The sequence below is a fragment of the Furipterus horrens genome, unplaced genomic scaffold (assembly GCF_987537825.1).
Source record: "Furipterus horrens unplaced genomic scaffold, mFurHor1.1.pri manual_scaffold_6, whole genome shotgun sequence".
In the NCBI taxonomy this organism is placed as follows: domain Eukaryota; kingdom Metazoa; phylum Chordata; class Mammalia; order Chiroptera; family Furipteridae; genus Furipterus; species Furipterus horrens.
The window spans coordinates 23279102-23299396 of record NW_028327176.1 but is presented as its reverse complement, the minus strand read 5'-3'; the positions used below and the strand labels follow the sequence as shown (position 1 = coordinate 23299396).

General features: G+C 35.6%; 1 protein-coding gene across 4 annotated transcripts in view; it reads right to left on the bottom strand.

Moving 5' to 3' along the window:
• The window catches only part of RMDN2 (regulator of microtubule dynamics 2), a 66037-nt gene that overhangs the window by 12665 nt on the left and 33077 nt on the right, over positions 1 to 20295 (bottom strand). For all 4 annotated transcript variants that reach the window (XM_090280219.1, XM_090280220.1, XM_090280221.1 and 1 more), the window contains 6 exons: positions 19702 to 19876; positions 18598 to 18700; positions 11707 to 11767; positions 5804 to 5879; positions 4838 to 4915; positions 1397 to 1495 (listed from right to left, as the gene is read on the bottom strand). In XM_090280219.1, the coding sequence (XP_090136345.1) occupies positions 1397 to 1495; positions 4838 to 4915; positions 5804 to 5879; positions 11707 to 11767; positions 18598 to 18700; positions 19702 to 19876 (592 nt within the window). The remainder of the gene's footprint in view (positions 1 to 1396; positions 1496 to 4837; positions 4916 to 5803; positions 5880 to 11706; positions 11768 to 18597; positions 18701 to 19701; positions 19877 to 20295) is intronic.

Below are 20295 nucleotides of genomic sequence, written 5' to 3'. Positions count from 1 at the left end.
GATACTATGAAAAAATAAGTTTCAAGTTCCAATAACATCTTTGCTAATTAACTTATACAAATCTTTTATCTTAAATATACCACGATCTACAGTCTTACAAAATTAAAAATGAGAGAACTCATTCTCAGTGGCAGAAAAAAGGAGGTAGAAATGGGGATGATGCAGGCTTAGACTTCATTCTTATGTTTGATTTGCCATTGTGTGCCACTGGAAAAAATTAAGTTCCTGGGGTATTGATTCCCTCTTTGTAAAACAAAAAAGATCATGTTAAATAGAAAATAAGAAACATGTGATCCTAATACTTTTATTCCCAGAACTCTTTTCCACTGGGCCTATGCTTGATCTCAGAACACTTACTTAAAAAAAATTTTTTTTTTAAATCCTCACCTGCGGATATGTTTATTGATTTTAGAGTGGGGGGGGGCAGGGAGAGAGAGGAAGAGAGAGAGAGAGAAACATCAATTGGTTGCCTCCTGTATGTACCCCAACTGGGGATCAAACCCACAACCTACATATGTAGCCTGACCAGGAATCGAACCTACAACATTTTGGTGTACGGGATGACATTCCAACCAACTAAGCCACCTGGCCAGGATTGCAGAAGATTTACTTTTTCCTCATACATTCTAGGTAGCCACGAGCCACTGTTCAGATATGGAAAGTGCAATGAAACCTATTTCTCATTTAAGTTCTACAAAGTGGACCCTTAAAATACAACAAAAAAATCAGCATGTACAATGGTTGGACAATATAGGTCAAAGCCTGATTTTATCTATATTGCTACAAATCTGAAATCAGAGGTGAGGAAAAAATACCTTAGTATCTACAAAATTCTATAATTGGTTCCAGACAAAGGTTATATGGGTGGGTATATTGCATATTTACATGTGTGCACACATACATATTAGTGCTCAGAGTTTCATTAGTATAGCAAATATACATTTTAAGACACAAATAAAAATACTGATTTGGTCTAATGCCCCCAAAATATTTCAGAGGCTCGCCTGCAACCTACGGAATGGCTTTTAAAATAACTCTTCCTTTTGGCATCTTTAGTTCTTTAAGATTAAACTGTTCATATATTAGGCTAATCAAGAGTATTTGGGACCAAGTCTAACAGTCAGGGCATAAATCCTTTTAAACACATTCACATGACCTGGAGAGCAGCTCTTGGATTTGGTAGTAAGGCCTGAAACCTAGTGCACAACTAGCTGCTCTAAGAAGTACCTTGGATTTGCAACATAACTCACATTATGAGAAGCTTAAAACAGAACTAGGATTCAAACCATTAGAGATCTACACATGGAGAAGAGAAAAATTTCCCTGACAAGGGTAGGAAGGACTGGTACAGATAGTAGCTAGTTTGACACTCAAAAAATGGACAGACAAAACATACCTTAAGGAAATTTTGCAAAGCCTCTTGTACAGTTGAGGATGGTATATTTCCAAATAGAGTAGCAGCCATTTTTCTCTCAATCCAGCTCAGTTTTGAGACCTGCAAATGCAGAGCAACATCACTCTTAGAAAAAGTGTTCATCTTTTGAATGAATAATGTCTCCCCAGTTAGATGTCTGTGTATGTATCTATGCACATAATGCATATAATACATGTAAATACATACCCAGAAGTAATTTATATGAGAGATATCAGCTTTATGGTATTAATGTTTTACCTTCCTTTTTAATATTTCGCACAAACTATGCACTCTGAAAGCACCGGTTACAAAACCAGTTTGAAATACTCATAAGATTTGTGTTCAACCAGGGAAAAAGGGGTAGGGGTGAGAAATAATGTTGACCTTGTCTGTTCATTTGATTCGTGATTCTCACATGACTGCAAAATATTTCTTGATGCAAGAGAGTACTAGTCACAAGACCCTGCCTTTGCTTTCTTCCTGCCTACTCATGCTGCCAACCTGACCCAGAGGGCAGCACCTCAGAAATTTGAACAGAACGAGGATTCGCAACCTAGAGGCGATGTACAGTGAGGGCCCAAAGTACATACTTACAATCCAAGAGGAAAATTTTTTTTATTTTCTTTAACAATTTTTTCATTTCCTCCAAATAGGAATATTAGATGTTTATATATAATAAAAGAATTCAGAAATGAATAGTTAAAAGGATATTGATGCTCTTCCAAACCCCATCAAGTGCCTTCCTTCCCAATTTCATCTGTAGCCATTAAACTCCATTAAAAAAAAAAATTGTTACTGATTGCTATGCTTATTTTTACTTTAAAAAAAAAAAAAACTTTACAGAAACATTGTTATTTCCTTTGATGAGGTCTATTACTTAAATATTTTTTAAAATAATTTTTTATATTTCAATTACAGTTGACATATATATTACATTATTGATAGTTTCAGCTGTACAACTTTTTCACTTAAATGTTATAGTTTTACGGTTTCATCCTGGCTGAGTGTAACTAAAGCTCAGTCACCTAAGTAACTGTGAAATAGTCCATCATTTAAACATACATCAACAATTTTTCATCCACTCTTTTGTCAATGGACATTTGGGTCTTTTCCATTTGTTTTTTTTTGCTCTTAGGAACAAGGCTGCTACAGGCATTCTTTTGCATGCCTTTTGAACCATATTGCAAGAGGTTCCCAAGGGTAGGCACCAGTGTGGGTCATATGGAACGGAAGTAATCAAAACTTTCATTTTAGATTTTATTTACTTTTAAAGAGAGGGGAGGGAAGGAAGAAAAAGAGAGAGGGAAACATCAGTCAGTTGCCTCTCCCACACCCCCAACTGGGGACCTGGCCCACAACCCACATATGTGTCCTGACTGGGAATTGAACCAGTGACCTTTTGGTTTGCAGGCCAGTGCTCAATTCACCGAGCCACATCAGCCAGGGCACAAGTAATTAAATTTAAAAGATTTCTAAGATGCTTATGCCAATTTATGTCCTACAACAATGTAAGAATTCCTGTTGCTCCATATCTTTGCAACATCTCACACTGGTATTTTTAAATTTTATCAAATGAGTAAGAAAATAAAAATGGAATCTCTTTATGGTTTTAATTATTATTTCTTATTATTTCTAATGTCAAGATTTGTTTTTGTTTTGTTTTTTAAGTTCTAACTTAATTGTATTATGATCAGAAAACCTATATAGTAGCAATTCTTTAAAATTTATTAAGACTTGCTTCATGACCTCATGTATGGTCAATTTTGTAAATATTCTGTGTATGCTTGAAAAATGTGTGTCCACCAATGTTAGGTACATATTTTCATATATGTGTATCAGATCAAAGTTATTATATGTGAGGTTCCAATGTTTACAAACTTACTATACTTCTTTTCTTTTGTCTTCTTGTTCATTACCCAGAGAAGTGGGTAAAAATTTACCACTACACAGTGCCCTTACCACCCATGTGTTTTTATCTCTCGTTCATATTCTCCATCCCTTTGTTCCTCTGTGCTGCATTCCAGGTAACTTTTTCAGATTTATCTTAAAGTTTGCTAGTTTTCTCTGTAGTGGTACCTATCTACTGCTAAAATTTTACATTGAGTTTTCTTTTAATGCCAAATAATATGCTTTTTATATCAAAAACTGTCTCATCTTTTTCAATTCTACTTGGTAATTTTTATAATCTCATGCTCCTCATCCATTCCACACAACCCCCCCCCCCACACACACACTGGCTAATTCCTCTTATTAAAAAAACACACAGACAGGTAGCTATTTAATGTCCTGTATTCTATGTTTCCAAAATCTAAAGTCCTTTTAGATCTATTTCTGTTCTTCTGTTGCTTTTGTTGACTGTCTTTCCTGATGGCTTATTTCTTGTATATTCTATTATTTTTTATAGTGTCGGAACACTCTGTGAGAGTTTTATAAGTCCTATGTGAAGATATAGTCCTCTAGGGAGGACTGACATTACTTCAGCCATTTGTTTATGGCATGAAAATCAGGTTCCGTTTTGCATTAAAATTTCCTTTTTGGGTTTTAAAGCCTAAACAAATAATATACATTCCAGCTCTAGACTCATGTGAGGTTGGGTCAGTGGTTTTTAAACCTTAGGGAAGTCTCCTACCTTCATGAGGACTCAGATTCTTAATACTTAAAACTGGCATAATAAAAATTGCTTATAAGAGATTATTTGAGATACGTAATTATAATTATTAGAGCTGTTATAAGGAGCATTTGAGATAAGAAATGTAAAGCCTAAAATGCATATCTGATGTGTAGCAGGTGTTCAATAAAAGCCAGCTTCCCTCTTCATCCTTAATCCTCTTCAAGTCTTATTTTAAGTTTCCTCTTTTGCTTAATTCAGAATAGCATGTCTCTTCATGGTAATTTTTTCAGGCATCTCTTAAGACATATTTTCATACTCTGTTAATTTTCCGTAAACTGATGTCATTTAAGACACTTGGTCTTACACTTACCAGCCACCTTTATTTCTATATGTCTCATGTACCTTTCTAAATTAAGTTTCTTAAAGACAAGGACATCTGGCCAGTGAGCACATAACTTATATTCAGTCAACTCCGACTGAAAGAAGTCCTCCCACAAAACACGGAGCAGTGCACCAAGACAGGCTACATGTGCGGGTGGCAGATGACCCCCTGAGAGCACCAAGGGAGACAGTGTGACTGCTCCATAGGGAAAAGGGAAGGCAGAAAAGGGAGAAAATACACAAACTTATATAAAATAGCATATAAATACATAAATTATAAAATATAAATATATAAACTTATAAAATGTGTATTGTTTTTTATCTATTTCCCTATAGTGGGCACAAGGTAAAACAATAAAAGAATAAATAAGTCACTGAAAATATATAGAGTATATTCAAATAAGATTTATAGATAAAAGCATTCAACTTACAGTATAACAGTATCTTCCCTTGAGGTAATACAAAAAGGCTTCCTCAGGTAAAAATTGGATTGCTTTATCTAGATGTTCCTGAAAGAAAATCCCAAAGAGATATCATCTCCCAAGGTTTCAAAGTAGTGTTGAATGGAACTATACCTAGTAAACTCAAAGAAGCTTTACAATGTTGTTTTGTCCTCTTCCTCAATCCCTATCATTAATAATTAATATGATTAATTATTATCAATTAATTCATTATGAAAAAGGATTGCTCAGAATGAGAATCAGAACTGTGACTATGATTTAATAAGGCTATAGATAATTTAATGGCAAAATGTCACTATACAAATAGAAAACACCTAGTCCCATTATTGTCTGCCCATGACTTCCCTAGATAATACTTTATTCAGAGGCAAGCTTACAAATACCAAATGATTAGGGTATAATGGAGGAGAAAATAGTACAACTAGGGCATAGAGAATCGACTCCACTGACACTGTCGAATGGTTACAGGGAGCTGGGAAACAAAGAACCCTTTGCCCATCCTTATAATTATTGACCCCGAGGGATTATTTATTGAGCTATTATAACTAGAGGCCCATTACTTATTTCATTCATCCATCATGGCAAATATAAGCCCTAGATTGAATTCTACTCCTCCTGCAAATCAATATATAGAAAATGTTAACTAATTAGTCCCAGCCATGTTTATGGTATTGGTGAGCTCAGGACCAATAGGCTAATCCTCTATCTTTGAAAAAATTGTACTCGTTTACTATGTGACTTCTTTCAGAATCTACAATAATAATAACAATCTTTAATCACCCAAATAGTTTGATTCCTTTTGGCATAGTACTGTTTGAAGAATACCATTTAGATAAAAAAGATAAATTCTTAGAAATTAATTTGTTGAATAATTTGATTTAGACCTATTAATGGAACATATGGCTACATTAAAACATTTTTAATATCAAGAAATACCTTGAAGCGATATCCATAGTTGATTTTGTTTTGTAAGCCCTCAAACTCAGATACATGGCCACACAAAACTGCGTACCTGAAAAAGATAAAAGCAGTGGGTATTGTGTGAACTTCTAATCAAATATCATCAAATATAACAGTTAAAAAATGCCTCATTAATATTTAACAAAATTATTCGTGTAGATGCAAAAGCCCTAAAAAAAAAAATGAATGCTTGACATTAGCGTGAGGCCATTTTCCTCATCTATAACTGGGGATATTAATACCGTCCATCTCCTATGCATGCTGTGAGGGTAAACACCTAACACATGTAATTGCTTAGAATACTGCCTGGCATACCGTGAGTTTCAAGAAATTTTAGCTGCTATTAACACTGTCATCAACAATAAAGCCACAGAGAGGCTCTCAGAAAAAATTCTAATCATATAAGTATTAAATTGAAAAATATATCGTATCAACAAATCCCTTCTTCTTTAATAAAAGTAAAAATTTCATGGCTTCCTTAAATGTCATTTGAAAATAAAAACAAATTTCGTGATTAAGACTAAACATAGTCAAAGGTAATGTTAGAATATGCTTTTTCAGGAAATTCTCTATGTCTTTCAATCCTTCCTTGGAAACCTGCAGTACTAGAATAGAGCAACCCATGGATTATTTACTTTTTCCACTGGGAATATAAAATTTACATAAATAATTATTTGACTATAAATTGGGTGTGGTATTTGTTCAGCAATTTGCTTACTCTAAAAATTGGGGATATATTAATTTTCAAATTCAGAGGATTTCTGTCTACTCAAAAGTCTTTGGATTACTTATTTTAGAGTGTTTCTCTCTTAGGCAAAATATTCATTTAACCAAATATTTCAAAAGTAGGTGTTCATTTTTACTTGCATTGTCATAACTGAAATGAGAAAGGTAACTTTGGGTGATATTTATCTCTATTGTTTCTGTGGGTAAGCATAACTTTCAAGCATAATTATGAAGTAAACAATTTTCATGTCTTGGAAGAGTAAGACCATTTCTGGATGCAAAAGATCACACAAGTAAGAAAGCAGGCCCGCTGCTGCTTTGATCATGTCTGCTCCAACTGACTCCGAAGCCACCAAGGACTCCGCCTTGCAGACCTGGACTCTCTCTGGACTCTTGGACTTGGGACATGCCTCTCTTAGGACTTGTGCCTTTTCTGGACTTCACCATGATCCAGTGTAACACAGCACATGCTTTTCTGGACTATTATACAGAGACTGATGATATCATATGCCAGATCCTGAAGGACAGAGCGGACAGATAAGGAACAGGGAACTGTTGGGTTTGGTTTTGGTTTATAGCTTTTTGGTGAACGAGGGAAGTGCTGGGTCCCATGGGACAGGGCTCTGGGCAGGATGCTCACAGACCCCTCCCCAGGTTGGAATATTGTAAATAAAGACCTGTTTTTCTCAACACTAATTGTTGGGTCTTACACTGAGGCACCACGTGAATGAGGCCCCCTTTGCTTGGTAACAATATGGTTTTTGTCTTTCTCTGACTGGCTTATTTCACTTAGCATAATGTTCTCCAGATCCAACCATGCTCTTGCAAAGGGTAAAATTTTCTTCTTTTTTTATGGCCGAGTAGTATTCCATTGTGTAAATCTCCCATAGTTGTTTTAACCACTCGTCTGTTGATTGACACTTAGGCTGCTTCATATGAGAAAATCTTCTCAGTTACTAATGTTATCCCTCATATACTCTGTTCGTTTTAATTTGTGTTACTTTGTAACTTGTACAAGCATACCTTCTATATTTTTACCCACTGACAAAATGACTAAGACAGAGACCTGGAACTTTAGCATCATCTCCAGATTGACAAGGATGTTGTCAGTGATTATTCTGTTGAATAACTGAGGCCCAAACCCTTCTGTCATCATGGACAGCCCAGAAGCTCACCCACATTTCTACATCTTGTTCACAAGAATTTCAGGAGTGAAGTTGCCTTAATGCTTTGCTTAAATCCAGATATACCAGCTCTCATTCCCTACTCTATCTACTAGCAAAGAAGAAAAAAAAAGATCATGTCACATTTTTAGAAAAACCTATAATATGTTGGTTCTGTGTGAATGTCCTTATCCAGAGATACACAGAACAACCCAACTAACAATGCTGGAATCAAAGGGAAAGAGTCACTGATCTACAGTGATGGAATCAACCTTCTGTTTTTGAAAACGAGATCTACTCGCACACGGGTCTAGGCTTTTATAGTGCTCTTGCACATTCTCTCCAAGTCACTCTGAGAAAGAAAACAACCACGAATTATGAATATTGTTACGTAAAATAGGTACATTTTTTCCTTATAAATAACCTGTCACCAGAGTCTTATGTGTTTCAAAATCTTTTGGAAGTCTGTTTCTTTAAAGTCTAAAATGGTATTTATCTTCCTACATATCATAAATTCAAAGTTCACCTGAGCACTTTTTTCCAAAGAATCATCACTTCTTTTCTGGCAAGCAATTCCACCTGTGTCTCTGAGTATGTGCTCTTGGTTTTTAGAGTGTTCATCTTTAAAACTGTAGTTTAAAATTTTTATGTCCTAAACTCTTGCATGTATGGGAACTCTGAAGAAAGTTAATTCACAATGTAGTCTATTACCTCCATCTAGAGGTCATTCTAACCATATGCATTTTGACAAAAATTCTGTACTTTACTGGCATTGGTATTGAATATATCTGTAATCATCAACAAACATTCTTATTTCAACAACTACTGGACAACTCCATTAGTTTCCTTGCAGCACTTCTGCTCGAGCATGAATGCTATTTATACTGTGAGAAAGCAGAGGAAGAATAATGTAATAGAACACTAAGTATTTAAGAATATAAGATCTGCCTTTGTTTCTCCACTTACTGTGTGAACACTGGTTACTAATGACATCACACACACAAACTCATACACACCGCCTTGCGTACCCTACCTATAAAATGAAAAGAAGTTGTTCTGTGAATCACATGCTATGAGGCATATGGATATAATTTGTGTGCAGCAGAGCACACAAATATGTAAGACATTATTTATAATTAAGGTCAGGCCAATTTGGCTAATGAACTGCAAATCCATTGGTGGTTTTAGTCTCTTGATTCCAGAACAGAAAGCTTATGTAGCCTTAAAGTTACAAAGCAATTTTATTCTGGAAAAGATGAAGATGAAAAACAAGTCTTTAAAATAATATTGTTTTTCAATTATTCCCTTGATGTTAATCTTTTATGATAATTATTCCTAAAGATTGCATCTTTTATTTTAAAGTGAAGGCTTATAGACCATCATATAACCCTGTAAAGCACAGGTCGGCAAACTTTTGCTGCAGGGCCAGCAAGCAGACATGTTTGACTTTGGGGGCATAAAGTCTCTTTGGCAACTATTCAATTTCATCGCTAGGCACAAATGCAGAGCAAGGCTGTGCTCCAATAAAACTCTGCTTACAAAAGAAGGCAGTGGGTTTGATCTATAGGCCACAGTTTGTCATTCATGCTGAAAGAATAAGAAAATGTCTTAACATACTAACAAAGATTCCAGCAGAATAAGACCCTTTCATTACACTTTATTTTAACTAATAATAGAATTGGTAAACCTAAATTTACCCATTGCTTCTCAAGTCAAGTTTTAATTTCTTTTTTTCATTACCCTAAACCTCTACTGTTTATATGAATGTGAACTCTTACGCTCAGTAAATATATTATAATACAGTCTAAGAATTTAGACAAAGCTGACATTAGAATTTGTTACATTTTTATCAACTGATTAGATTTTAATATTTTTAATCACTGTAAAAGCTGATACCAAATAAGAAATATGTGAAACACAATTCGCTCATTACTGTGGGTGTGTGTTGATAAAATTTAACTTTGGGGTTAAATCCCGCTGTTATAAAAATAACAATTAGTTCACAAGAAAAAGTATAGAAAAGATGAACAAAGGAGAAGCAGCCAGATTAGCAGATGGGAGACGGGGCAACACACTCAGGAAGAGGGGAGCATAATCTGTCCTCACAAGATGGATTTCATGGTACATAATTATGAAGCCCACAGAGAAGAGTCAACATTTTCCCCTATGAAAATTTGGAAGCTCACACAGATAAATGGCCTCAAATTGAGAAGTAACAGCAAATGTACATTTTTAATGTGATTCTTCATGGATGCAGATGCAGTAAGGGAGAAGGAAGAGGAGAGCAGAGAAAAAGCAACCCAGAAGGAGGAGAAGAAAGAGGAGGAGGAGAAAGAGGAGGAAAAGCTTAGTTTAAAGTAGAACCTGGGTGTTCTTTCTGGACCTAACCCTATCTAACCAGTTCCCAAGCACCTCTGATATCAAAGAAGATGATGAGCATGTGGCTTGATCAGTATAAAGTTAATGCTTTTACTATTAAAAGTAGAAGAACATAAGTACCGAATGCATACATGTTAATTTATTAATAATATTATTATACAAGGGTAAAGTTGGCTATAGAAATAATAGCCAAGACCCTTATATACTGGAGACATTATTGGAAAGATATGTACCAGGATGTTAACTGCAAAATTACCTTTCCCCTAGAGTTCTGCCAGATGTACCCAGGGCACAGACCAATGCTTGATCTATTAGGTACGCCAATTCCTAAGGCAAGACACTCTACTATCCTTGCAGGACATGCTAAGAAAATCGTTCACAGGTTCTCCCAGGCTTAGCCCTTCGCCTATGTCCAGGCTATATGTATAAGAGAAAACAAAGAATTCACTGTGGGAGAAAGAGACACGGAGCGAGATTTCCATGAAGAGAAGCATTAGGGTACTGTGGGTTCCACTTCTCACCTTCTTACAGGAGAGGGCACGGGGCAGGCTTACATCATATATTAAGCCAAGTGAGGGCAGCTTCATAAGACCTCTTCTTATTTTGCATGTGTCCCTTGGAGTTTAGGGGACATAAAAAAAAATGTTGGCTTCTTCCCAGGGAGGTTTTGAGGTGAGAGTTTGTGAGAGGAACTCGCCCTGCTTGGTGGCAGGATAAAGAAACGGGTCTGCTTTGGGAACACTGTTTGCATTTCCAGAGCTGGTGGGGCAAAAATGAATTTCCTGTGGGACACATGTGGACCTGTGGAAAGGGAGCCATTTTGAGAGAGATTTTGCTTAAGAGTGCCCAGAAGAATAAAATAACCTCAAAGAAGGATGCACTTCTGGAAACCTGGGTCTGAGAGAAGGCTCATTAATTAATTTATTCCTGTATCTTCCTAGCACTCAAAGTACTGTACCTGTATTGCTAGGGAGGAAAAAAACCCTAAGAAACTAAAAAGTGTTGCAAAAATGCAACTACAAGGAGTATTGATTAAAAATATACTTATTTGTGCTTTATAATTCTATATATATATGAAGGATTCAACACAAAACATACTCAAGAATAAATTTTTTTTGCCCCAAGGACATTCACCTATCCTGCTAATTAAATATTCCTTTGTTTGAGCTTTCTTATATTATAAACGGCTTTTCTTTGACGTGTAGAATTTGTATACCTTGACTCATCAAGGTATAAGAAATGGTTGATGTCCTTCTACTCTGTGAAGCATTCTTACTACATTTCAGTTAGAAACAGCATCCTTTAGTATCTGTTTTCAAATAAAATGTTATACTAAATTAGTTTTAATTAAAATTCATAAAATTCAAAGCTACTGAACTTGGTAGATTCACTTATGAAATCTTCAATGAAAGTTTACCTTACATATATTTAAAATATACATACTAAAAAAATACATGAGAATAAACAGAACAAGAACAGTTACTGTTATCTACCAGATATATTTTTCAGTGACTGTGACAGGTTAAATGGTCAATAATATTTTAAAATTTCATTGTAATTTATAGAGGCATACTAGAATTTTAAAAGACTGCATAAATTCTATGTACTTACCACAGATGACAATGTCCATTCATGGGTGCTCTAGAAATAGCTTTTTCACCTAATGTCTTTCCTGAAAGATAAATGTACTTACACTTAGTTCCTCCATGTGAGTTGGTAAAGGGTAGATTATTGATTTCAATTAGTGGTTTCCAAAGTATAGTCCCAAGACCAAAAGCATCCCTTGGAAACTTGTAAGAAAGCAAATTTTGGGCTACATAGGAAACTTACTTGATCACAAACTCTGGGACTCAGCAATGTGTTTTAACAAGTCACTAGTGATTGTGATGTATGCTCAAGTTTGAGACCCACTGGATTAAGTGATTTAATCAAGTGCAAGAAAAGTCATTCAATTATCATTTAAAAGCATTAATAGAAATTGTTTTGTAATTAACCCAACTAACATTTGTTGAGTGCTTTAGAAGTGCCACATTACATGTGCTTCTGGGAATAACAAAAAGTCAAATAAGACACAGTTCTTGAATTCCAAGGACTCACAGTTCAGTAGGTAGCAGGTATATAAACAAACAAATTACATGCAAAAAATAAAGGCAAGGTTAAAAAAAAAAAAGAGAGCATAGCAGAGAACAGAGTGAGTAACTCTATCTAAAAGGGTAAAGGATGGCTGCCCAGAGAAGTTCTCACCTAATCATTCACAATAAAGAAAAGGCTCAGTACAGGAATAATTTCCCCAAATCATTTTACTTAGTTTAGAATGACTTTTAATAATGCAGTGATTCCTTTGTCACCCTGGCTGGTTTGGCTCAGTGGATTGAGCGTCAGCCTGCGAGCTAAGTGTCGCTGGTTCGATCTTCCAGTCAGGGCACATCAGAGAAGGAAAACTCTGATTCCAAAAAACCTCCGCTGCCTTGCGGCATACCTCTTCAGGGGAAAGGCTAAGGGAGTAAACCCCGACAGAAAATCCGGAGCCGGAGTCCCTAAGGCGGTTTGACGTTGTAGTCAACACCGGCAACTCCTGCGGCGCACCTGAAGCCAAGCTGTATTGACTCCGTCTTTCCCTTGGACCCTTCAGCTGCGAAGAGAGGGGGGGTCTGCTGCATGGGCAACAGCAGACCCTCCATATCACCCTGCCCAGGCTCTGTAGCTTCAGCTTCACTGGAGAGGACACTCCAGCGTCATCGCAAGATGTCGATTCAACACGGGAGGAGACAGATACCGTGTCACTCCCGAGTCGGACTGCACAGCCATTCTCGGCGGTGCAGATAGACTCTTAAGAAGCTACACCATCGTCTCTAGAGACGGACGGCTGCCGACGACGACGACGGATTCCTTTGAATAGAGGTGTATTGGCTTGAAAAATGCAAATGCTTGCAACAAAACTGAACCGCATTTTAAACATCTTTCTCAAAATGTGAGTGTTCTATTTTATAACACCTCTTTTTCCCCTGCCATTTTTTTTTGCCTGAGAAAGAATATCCAATGACTGGCAAAATGCCCCTCTAAATAAGCAGTTGAGATAATCTTTATAAATCTCTATAATTTAGTTATTCTTCTAATTGTTAATTTGCTAAAGTGGTACTTTATAGTTCTATCCATTAAGAGAAGTACTTTGTGTAGAAAGCTCCATAAACAAGAAAAAAAGTTAAAAAATGAAGTATTTTAATAATAACTGATATTACATTGTAGACATATCAAAAGAGTTAGTAAGTTATAAGTGATTGAAAAACATACTTTTTAATGTGCAAACAATGCAACCAAATCAACATTGTAGCTATGTTGCCAAATGAACAAAAATAGCCATTAATATACTTCCATGAGACTACAATACAGGAGAGAATAGAAGGGAAGTTGGGTAGTATACAGCCTGGTTTCACAGCCTCATACAGGTGAAGGCCGAAAGGAAAGATACTTCCCTTCCAGAATTGTATTTGGTGACCTATTTGAGGTGTTTGTCTCGATCATTTAGTTCCAGAAATTATAATAATGTCCTTTAGATATAAGATGCATATTTTACATGTAATACAAGTTATGATCAATCATAGCACATCAAAAGATGTATTGCATAATGGTAGATCCCAGTTTGAGTTTTATGAAATAATTCTGCCTTCTCCAGTAACCAAATCTTCCCTCAAACAACAATTTCAATATACTATCCTGAGAAATTACACTCAGCACTCTTCCTCCCTCATACTGAGTTCCAATGTCCTTCAATGGCTGATCTAAGCACCTGTATATTTACTTTGTCATCACCAAGCACTTACGGCCTGTACACTGAGTTATAACTCGCTGTCTCCATATTGTTCTATATAGTAAGTTCCTTAGTGCTGCACTGTCTTAATCATATTTACATCCATCCTTCTCTCCTTCCTCTCCTTCCCTTCACCCTTCATTTTACCATTGTTCCTGGACACAGTAAGTTTTTAATAAATAGTTCTTAAGTAGATAAAAAAAGCAATTCTTTTTAATTTATTTCAATATCTAAATGAATACATCTGAGGTTTCACTCCTTTTTCTTTGACACAATAAACATTTTTTCTTATTCTGAATATATCCTATTCTAATCTATGCTCCACTCTTGTCCCTAAATTTCCTCCAGCCTATTTCTTTTCCCACTTTTAGCAGCTCATACATTAATTCAATTAAACTCTCACTCCATTTTAAAACATAGATCTCAAGTAATGTTACCTACATGAAACCATTTCTTCCATAGGGAAGATGTCCCTGCATCAATGCCCATCCCCACTGTCATATCCTTCTGTTATGCAGTCTCTTCACACATGCCTCCTTCTTTACTAACAACTTTTTTCAGTTTGTTTCTTTATATATATGATTATTTGAATAATACTGCCTCCCCCCAAAAGCTATAAGCTCCTCTGTAGTCAGAGAACATGTCAATTTTGCTATATTATTTCTACATCAAAATACAGAAGGAGACCTAACGCCCAGGGTAGGATTTATTCTGGGAATGCAAGGTTGATACATTTGCAAATCAATAAATGTGATTCACCACATAAAGAAAATGAAGGATAAAAACCACATGAGCATATCAATAGATGTGGAAAAAAGCAATTGATAAAATGCAGCACCCACTTATGATAAAAGCTCTTAGCAAAGTGGGAATGGAGGAAATATACCTAAAGATAATAAAGGCCATATATGACAAATCCACTGCCAGCATCATACTCATTGGGCAAAACCTACAAGCATTCCCCCTAAGAATGAGAACAAGACAGGGATGTCCACTTTCACCTCTCTTATTTAGCATAGTACTGGAAGTCCTAGTCATAGCAATCAGACAAGAAGAAATAAAAGGCATCAAAATTATAAAGGAAGAAGTAAAACTATTTGCAGATGACATAATACTGTACATAGAGAACCCCAAAGATTCCACCAAGAAACTACTAAAAATGATAAATGAATTCAGCAAAGTAGCAGGATATAAAATTAATATCCAGAAATCAGTTGCACTTTTATATGCCAACAATGAACTAACAGAAAGGGAAATTAAGAAAATAATCCCATTTACAATTACTTCAAAAAGAATAAAATCCCTTGGAATAAGTCTAACCAAGGATGTAAAATACCTATACTCATAAAATTGTAAGACACTGAAGAAAGAAACTGAAGAAGATACAAATATGTGGAAGCACCTACAGTGTTCATGGATAGGAAGAATTAACATCATTAAAATATCCATGCTACCAAAGCAATCTACAGATCCAACACAATTCCTATCAAGATTCCAACGACGTATTTCACAGATCTAGAACAAATATTTCAAAAATTTATATGGAACCACAGAAGGCCCTGCATAGCAACAGCAATCCTGAAAAAAAACAAAGTTGGAGGAGTCACGCTACCTAATACAAAACTATAATATAAGGCCATGCTAATCAAGACAGCATGGTAGTGGCATAAAAACAGACACATAGATCAATGGAACAGAATAGAGAGGCTAGAAATGTAGGGGACTGCTTTGTGTGGTGTTGGAAACTGTAGCCTCACAATGATCTTGGCCTTGAAAAAGGTCTGCAAGTCTCAACTGGAAAACCAGGAAGGCTGGAGGCAGGCTTCATCCGATAACCACCCCAAGGGTTCCTGTGGGCAATCAGGCTTAAAGAATATACATTATGCTTTGAAGCTTGCTCTGCTCTATATATCTCATGCTTATCATAAACAAAATGTCCAAAATATCAGACCAAAAAAATGTATGAAAATCTGCACCTGGTGATTGCCTGGTGCCAGAGTGTCCAGCAGACCTTGACTTAAAGCAATCACTGTGTTCCTTTCGTTGTTATCCATAATCTATAGAAGTTGAAGTGTTTGAGGCGAATTGGTGATTTATGTACCCTGACTGTATATCCCTACTCATACCCTTCTGAATAAAAGGCATGAGGAAAGGGAGTTTGGGGCTCTTCTCCTCTTGAGAAAATTGCCACCTCTTTTCCCCTCCCAGACAAAAGATTGTGTCCAGGATAGGTCATTTCTTTCAACTATGATTAGGAGACTTCTGCAGGACAGGGTCATCCTCACCGGGTAGTGGCAGACTGCCACACAGAAATAAACCCACACCTTTATAGCCAATTAATATTTAACAGAGGAAGTAAGCACATATAATGGACTAAAGATAGTTTACTCAATATATGGTGTTGGGAAAATTGGACAGATATGTTCAGAAAAATTAAACTAAACTGCCTTCTTACACCACATACAAGAATAAATTCAAATTAAAGACTTAAATATTAGATGCCAAACCATAAAAATCCCAGAAGAAAACACAGGTAGTAAAATCTTGGATACTGTTTGTAGCAATATTTTATCTGATATATCTCCCCAGGCAAGGGAAACAAAAGAAAAAATAAACAAATGGGACTACACCAAACTAAAAAGTTTTTCACAGCAAAGGAAACCATCAATAAAACAAAAAGACAACTCATGGAATGGGAGAACATATTCACTGATACATCTGGTAAGGTGTTAATATCCAAAATTTATAAAAAGCTTACAAAACTCAACATCCAAATAACAAACAATCCAATTAAAAAATGGGCAAAGGACTTAAGTAGACACTTCTCCAAAGAAGACATACAGCTGGACAACAGACATATGAAAAGATACTCAACATCACTAATCATCAGAGAAATACAAATTAATACCAAAATGATATATCATCTCACACCTGTCAGAATGGCTATCATCAATAAATCAAACAAGTGCTGGCAAGGATGTGAAGAAAGGGGAACCCTTTTACACTTTGGTGGGAATGCAGATTGGTGTAACCACTGTGGAAAACAGTATGGAGATATCTCAAAAAAATTAAAAATGGATCTGTCTTTTGACCTAGTAATTCCACTTCTGGGGATATATCCAAAGAAACCCAAAACACTATTTCAGAAGAACACAAGTATCTCTGTGTTCATTGCAGCATTATTTACAATTGCAAGGATATGGAGCAGCCCAAGTAACCATCAGTAGATGAGCGGATAAAATAACTATGGGACATTCACACAGTTGAATACTATTTGGCTGTAAAAAAAGAAGACAATTTTACTCTTTGCAATAGTATGGATGGACCTGGAGAGCATTACGCTAAGCGAAATAAGCCAGTCATTGAATGACAAATACCATATGATTTCACAGACATGTGGAATCTAATGAACAAACTGAACTAACAAGTAAAATAAGAGACAGACTCATAGATAAGAGAGCAGGATGACAGCTAGTGGGGAGGGACGTGCAGAGGGTGAAGGAATCAAGCAAAAGGGAAAAAGCACTCATGGACATGGACAGCAGTGTGGTGATTGCGGGGGTCAGGGTATAAGGGTAGGGCTAAATGATAATGAAAAAGTATAATAAAAAATGTTTTTAAGAAAAGAAAAATGTATTTAATATTGATGAATCTTGGAACAGTCTGCATTGGTATGCTTTGATTTTCTTAGAAAAATATCAGTTTGTTTTCTTTGGTTACATTTTTATTTCCTTCAAGTTAATAAATGTCTTCTCTAGAATTCCACTTTGTGATGGCCTACAAGATGACTTGCTGTGGAAAAAGGGCCCCCAAAACTGATGAACAAGAGAGGAATTCCTCCTGTCCTCCTCCTGCTGAGAGAGAACTACAGTGCCTTTTCATTTCCTCAAGTATCATTATCTTCCTACTGCTTCTTCCTCCTGCTATCTTAGACAAGGAAAGCTTGGAAAAGAGAGGGCTTTGGAAGAAATGAATTAAAGAAGTTTTTATGTCAAATTACTACCCTGAAGCTCATGGATGACAGTTAAGGGACTTGTTGCAAGAAAGAGTTTTTCCATTCAGTGAGAGTCAGGGTGAGACATATATGTATAAACAACTTGTCGTTCTGGCTGTTTTTCTTTTGTTGTTTTCTTATGGAAAATTTCAAAAATAAGCAAAAGAGTATAGAGGACAGTATAATAAACCACCATGTGCTCATCACTTAGCTCAAACAATGATCAACTCAAGGTCAATCTTGTTTAATCAAAATAAATTTTGAAAAAAACATTAAAGTGTGAGTAGTTGTTCCGTTGTGGTACCTGGAATTCTACATTACAGGAAGTAGGAAGGTTATGTATTTTAATTGGTGGTTTGTTCTGAGAATAAGTGTCTTCTACCTATTTTTGCTTCTCGAACATTAGTACTTCTTCATGTCTCATCTTTCTGTGATTTTATTATATAAACATTAAAAGTTAAAATTTGAGTTTTTCAGTTGTTTATACTAATATACTCAAATATTTTTAAAGAACATATACTTAGTCCTAAAAAACTTTTCCGTCCTTAGACTATGTATATTTTTCAGTACCAGGGTATATTGAAATAGATTAAACATATTGGTTTTAGCTAAGAAATTTAGCTTTAAGTAAAATTCATTAGTGTTTTATTATAGGTAATAACTGCCACTTGGGGATAATCAAACTTAACAAAATACTTACCGACATTAGCATAATGTTTCTTTTCTTGTGTATTTGTAGACAGCTCATACATGTCTCCATAAGCACGAGCAAAACGCCAAATAAACTCTATTTCATCTCTAAACTGAAAAGATAGAACTGCATATTAGATTAACTCAGTACCTTAACCAAACTATAAATGTTTTCCATTGCAACTTTAAAAAATTAGTCAGGTAAGCTGGTATTTATAGAGGACTGAATCTATTCCTGTGCATATAAATTTTGGATTAAAATATTAATAGCTACAAAATGTGATTTAATATAGTATTACATAAAACCAATTAATGCCATCCAGACATCAGCTCCACACCTATGTAGGAGCCAGAATCCATACATTCTTCCTGGGTTGTGGTATCCTCTTCTTATTTACTTTCTAAGTTATCTACTATCAATATGAAACTTCAACGAGCATTTCAGGTAATATCGGTAAGTTACTATAGATCACATATACTCAAAAGAGCAGTCATTTATTTTAACCTAAATTACCTAAATATAATCCTGGAGATTTAAAAACTTCTAGACAATGTGTTTAGAGTTGCAAATTCCTCAAAGGTTAGACTTGTTTATGGGAGAGAAAGAGATTTATTGCTCCTTGTGATATTGCAAATCCTTATTTTTGGCGGTGGTGCTGGTGGTGGTGGTGTTGGTGGTGATTATAACAATGGCAAGGATGGGCTTTCCCAATTCAGTCCAACATTAAACACTGAAAAATAACCACTGATAGAAGTAGATTAAAATACTTATATTAATAACTCTAAGTTAGAAAACTTAAAATGTAGCATTTCCTCCTCCCCAAGAGTAGAAATGTGTCTTATTATGTATCTGTTATAAAATATTTATTAAATATAAGAAAGTAATAAAAATCAAAATAAATCTGAATACTCAACTGATTCCCATTTTTGTAATCTTTGAGCCTAATAAACTCATAATACTTTATAAAACTTTTAGTTGTATTATAGAAAATTTTTGCATCATTTAGCTTCTATAAACTGTGACACAATTGTTAATGGTCATAATATGAACGGGATAGTAGATCAAATAAAAAATTAAAGTTCTACAAACATGTTATTATCATATATCTTTTACCTTTTCTTTGTAGTTGCAGAGAAGTTCAAAACTCTCCATCTTGCTAGAATCATTCATACGTAAGTTATCTGCTTTCTGAAGAAGGACATCTAAATTTAATTCCTCAATATGTATGTTAAGTGCTTTAGGGACTGGGAAACTCTGTTCTTCTGTGTCAGTATTAGCTGTAATATACCTAAAATTGCAGAAATAATCATCAACTCTCTTGAAAGTTATACCATAATAATGAGAGTGGTCCTTTAAAAAACCATTCCACGCCTATGCTGAAACCTGCAGTGCTGCCCCTTTCACTCAGAGAAAAAGCTCAAGTCCTCACCATGGTCTACAAAGTCCTATGAGATTTGTCTCCCAGCCCCAACTGCCTCAATGGTTCCTACCCCTTTTCTCACTCATTCAACTCCACACTGGCTGCCTAACTGTTCCTTAAACATGCTAGTCACAGTCCTACCTCAGGACCTTTGCATCTTCTTCCCTCTGATGGAATGCTCTTCCCTCAGAAAAGCATTAACTCATATCCTCACCTCCAAGTCTCAGCTCCAATGTCATCCTCTCACATGGCCCATCCAGACCACTCTATTGAATGCTGCAACCTCC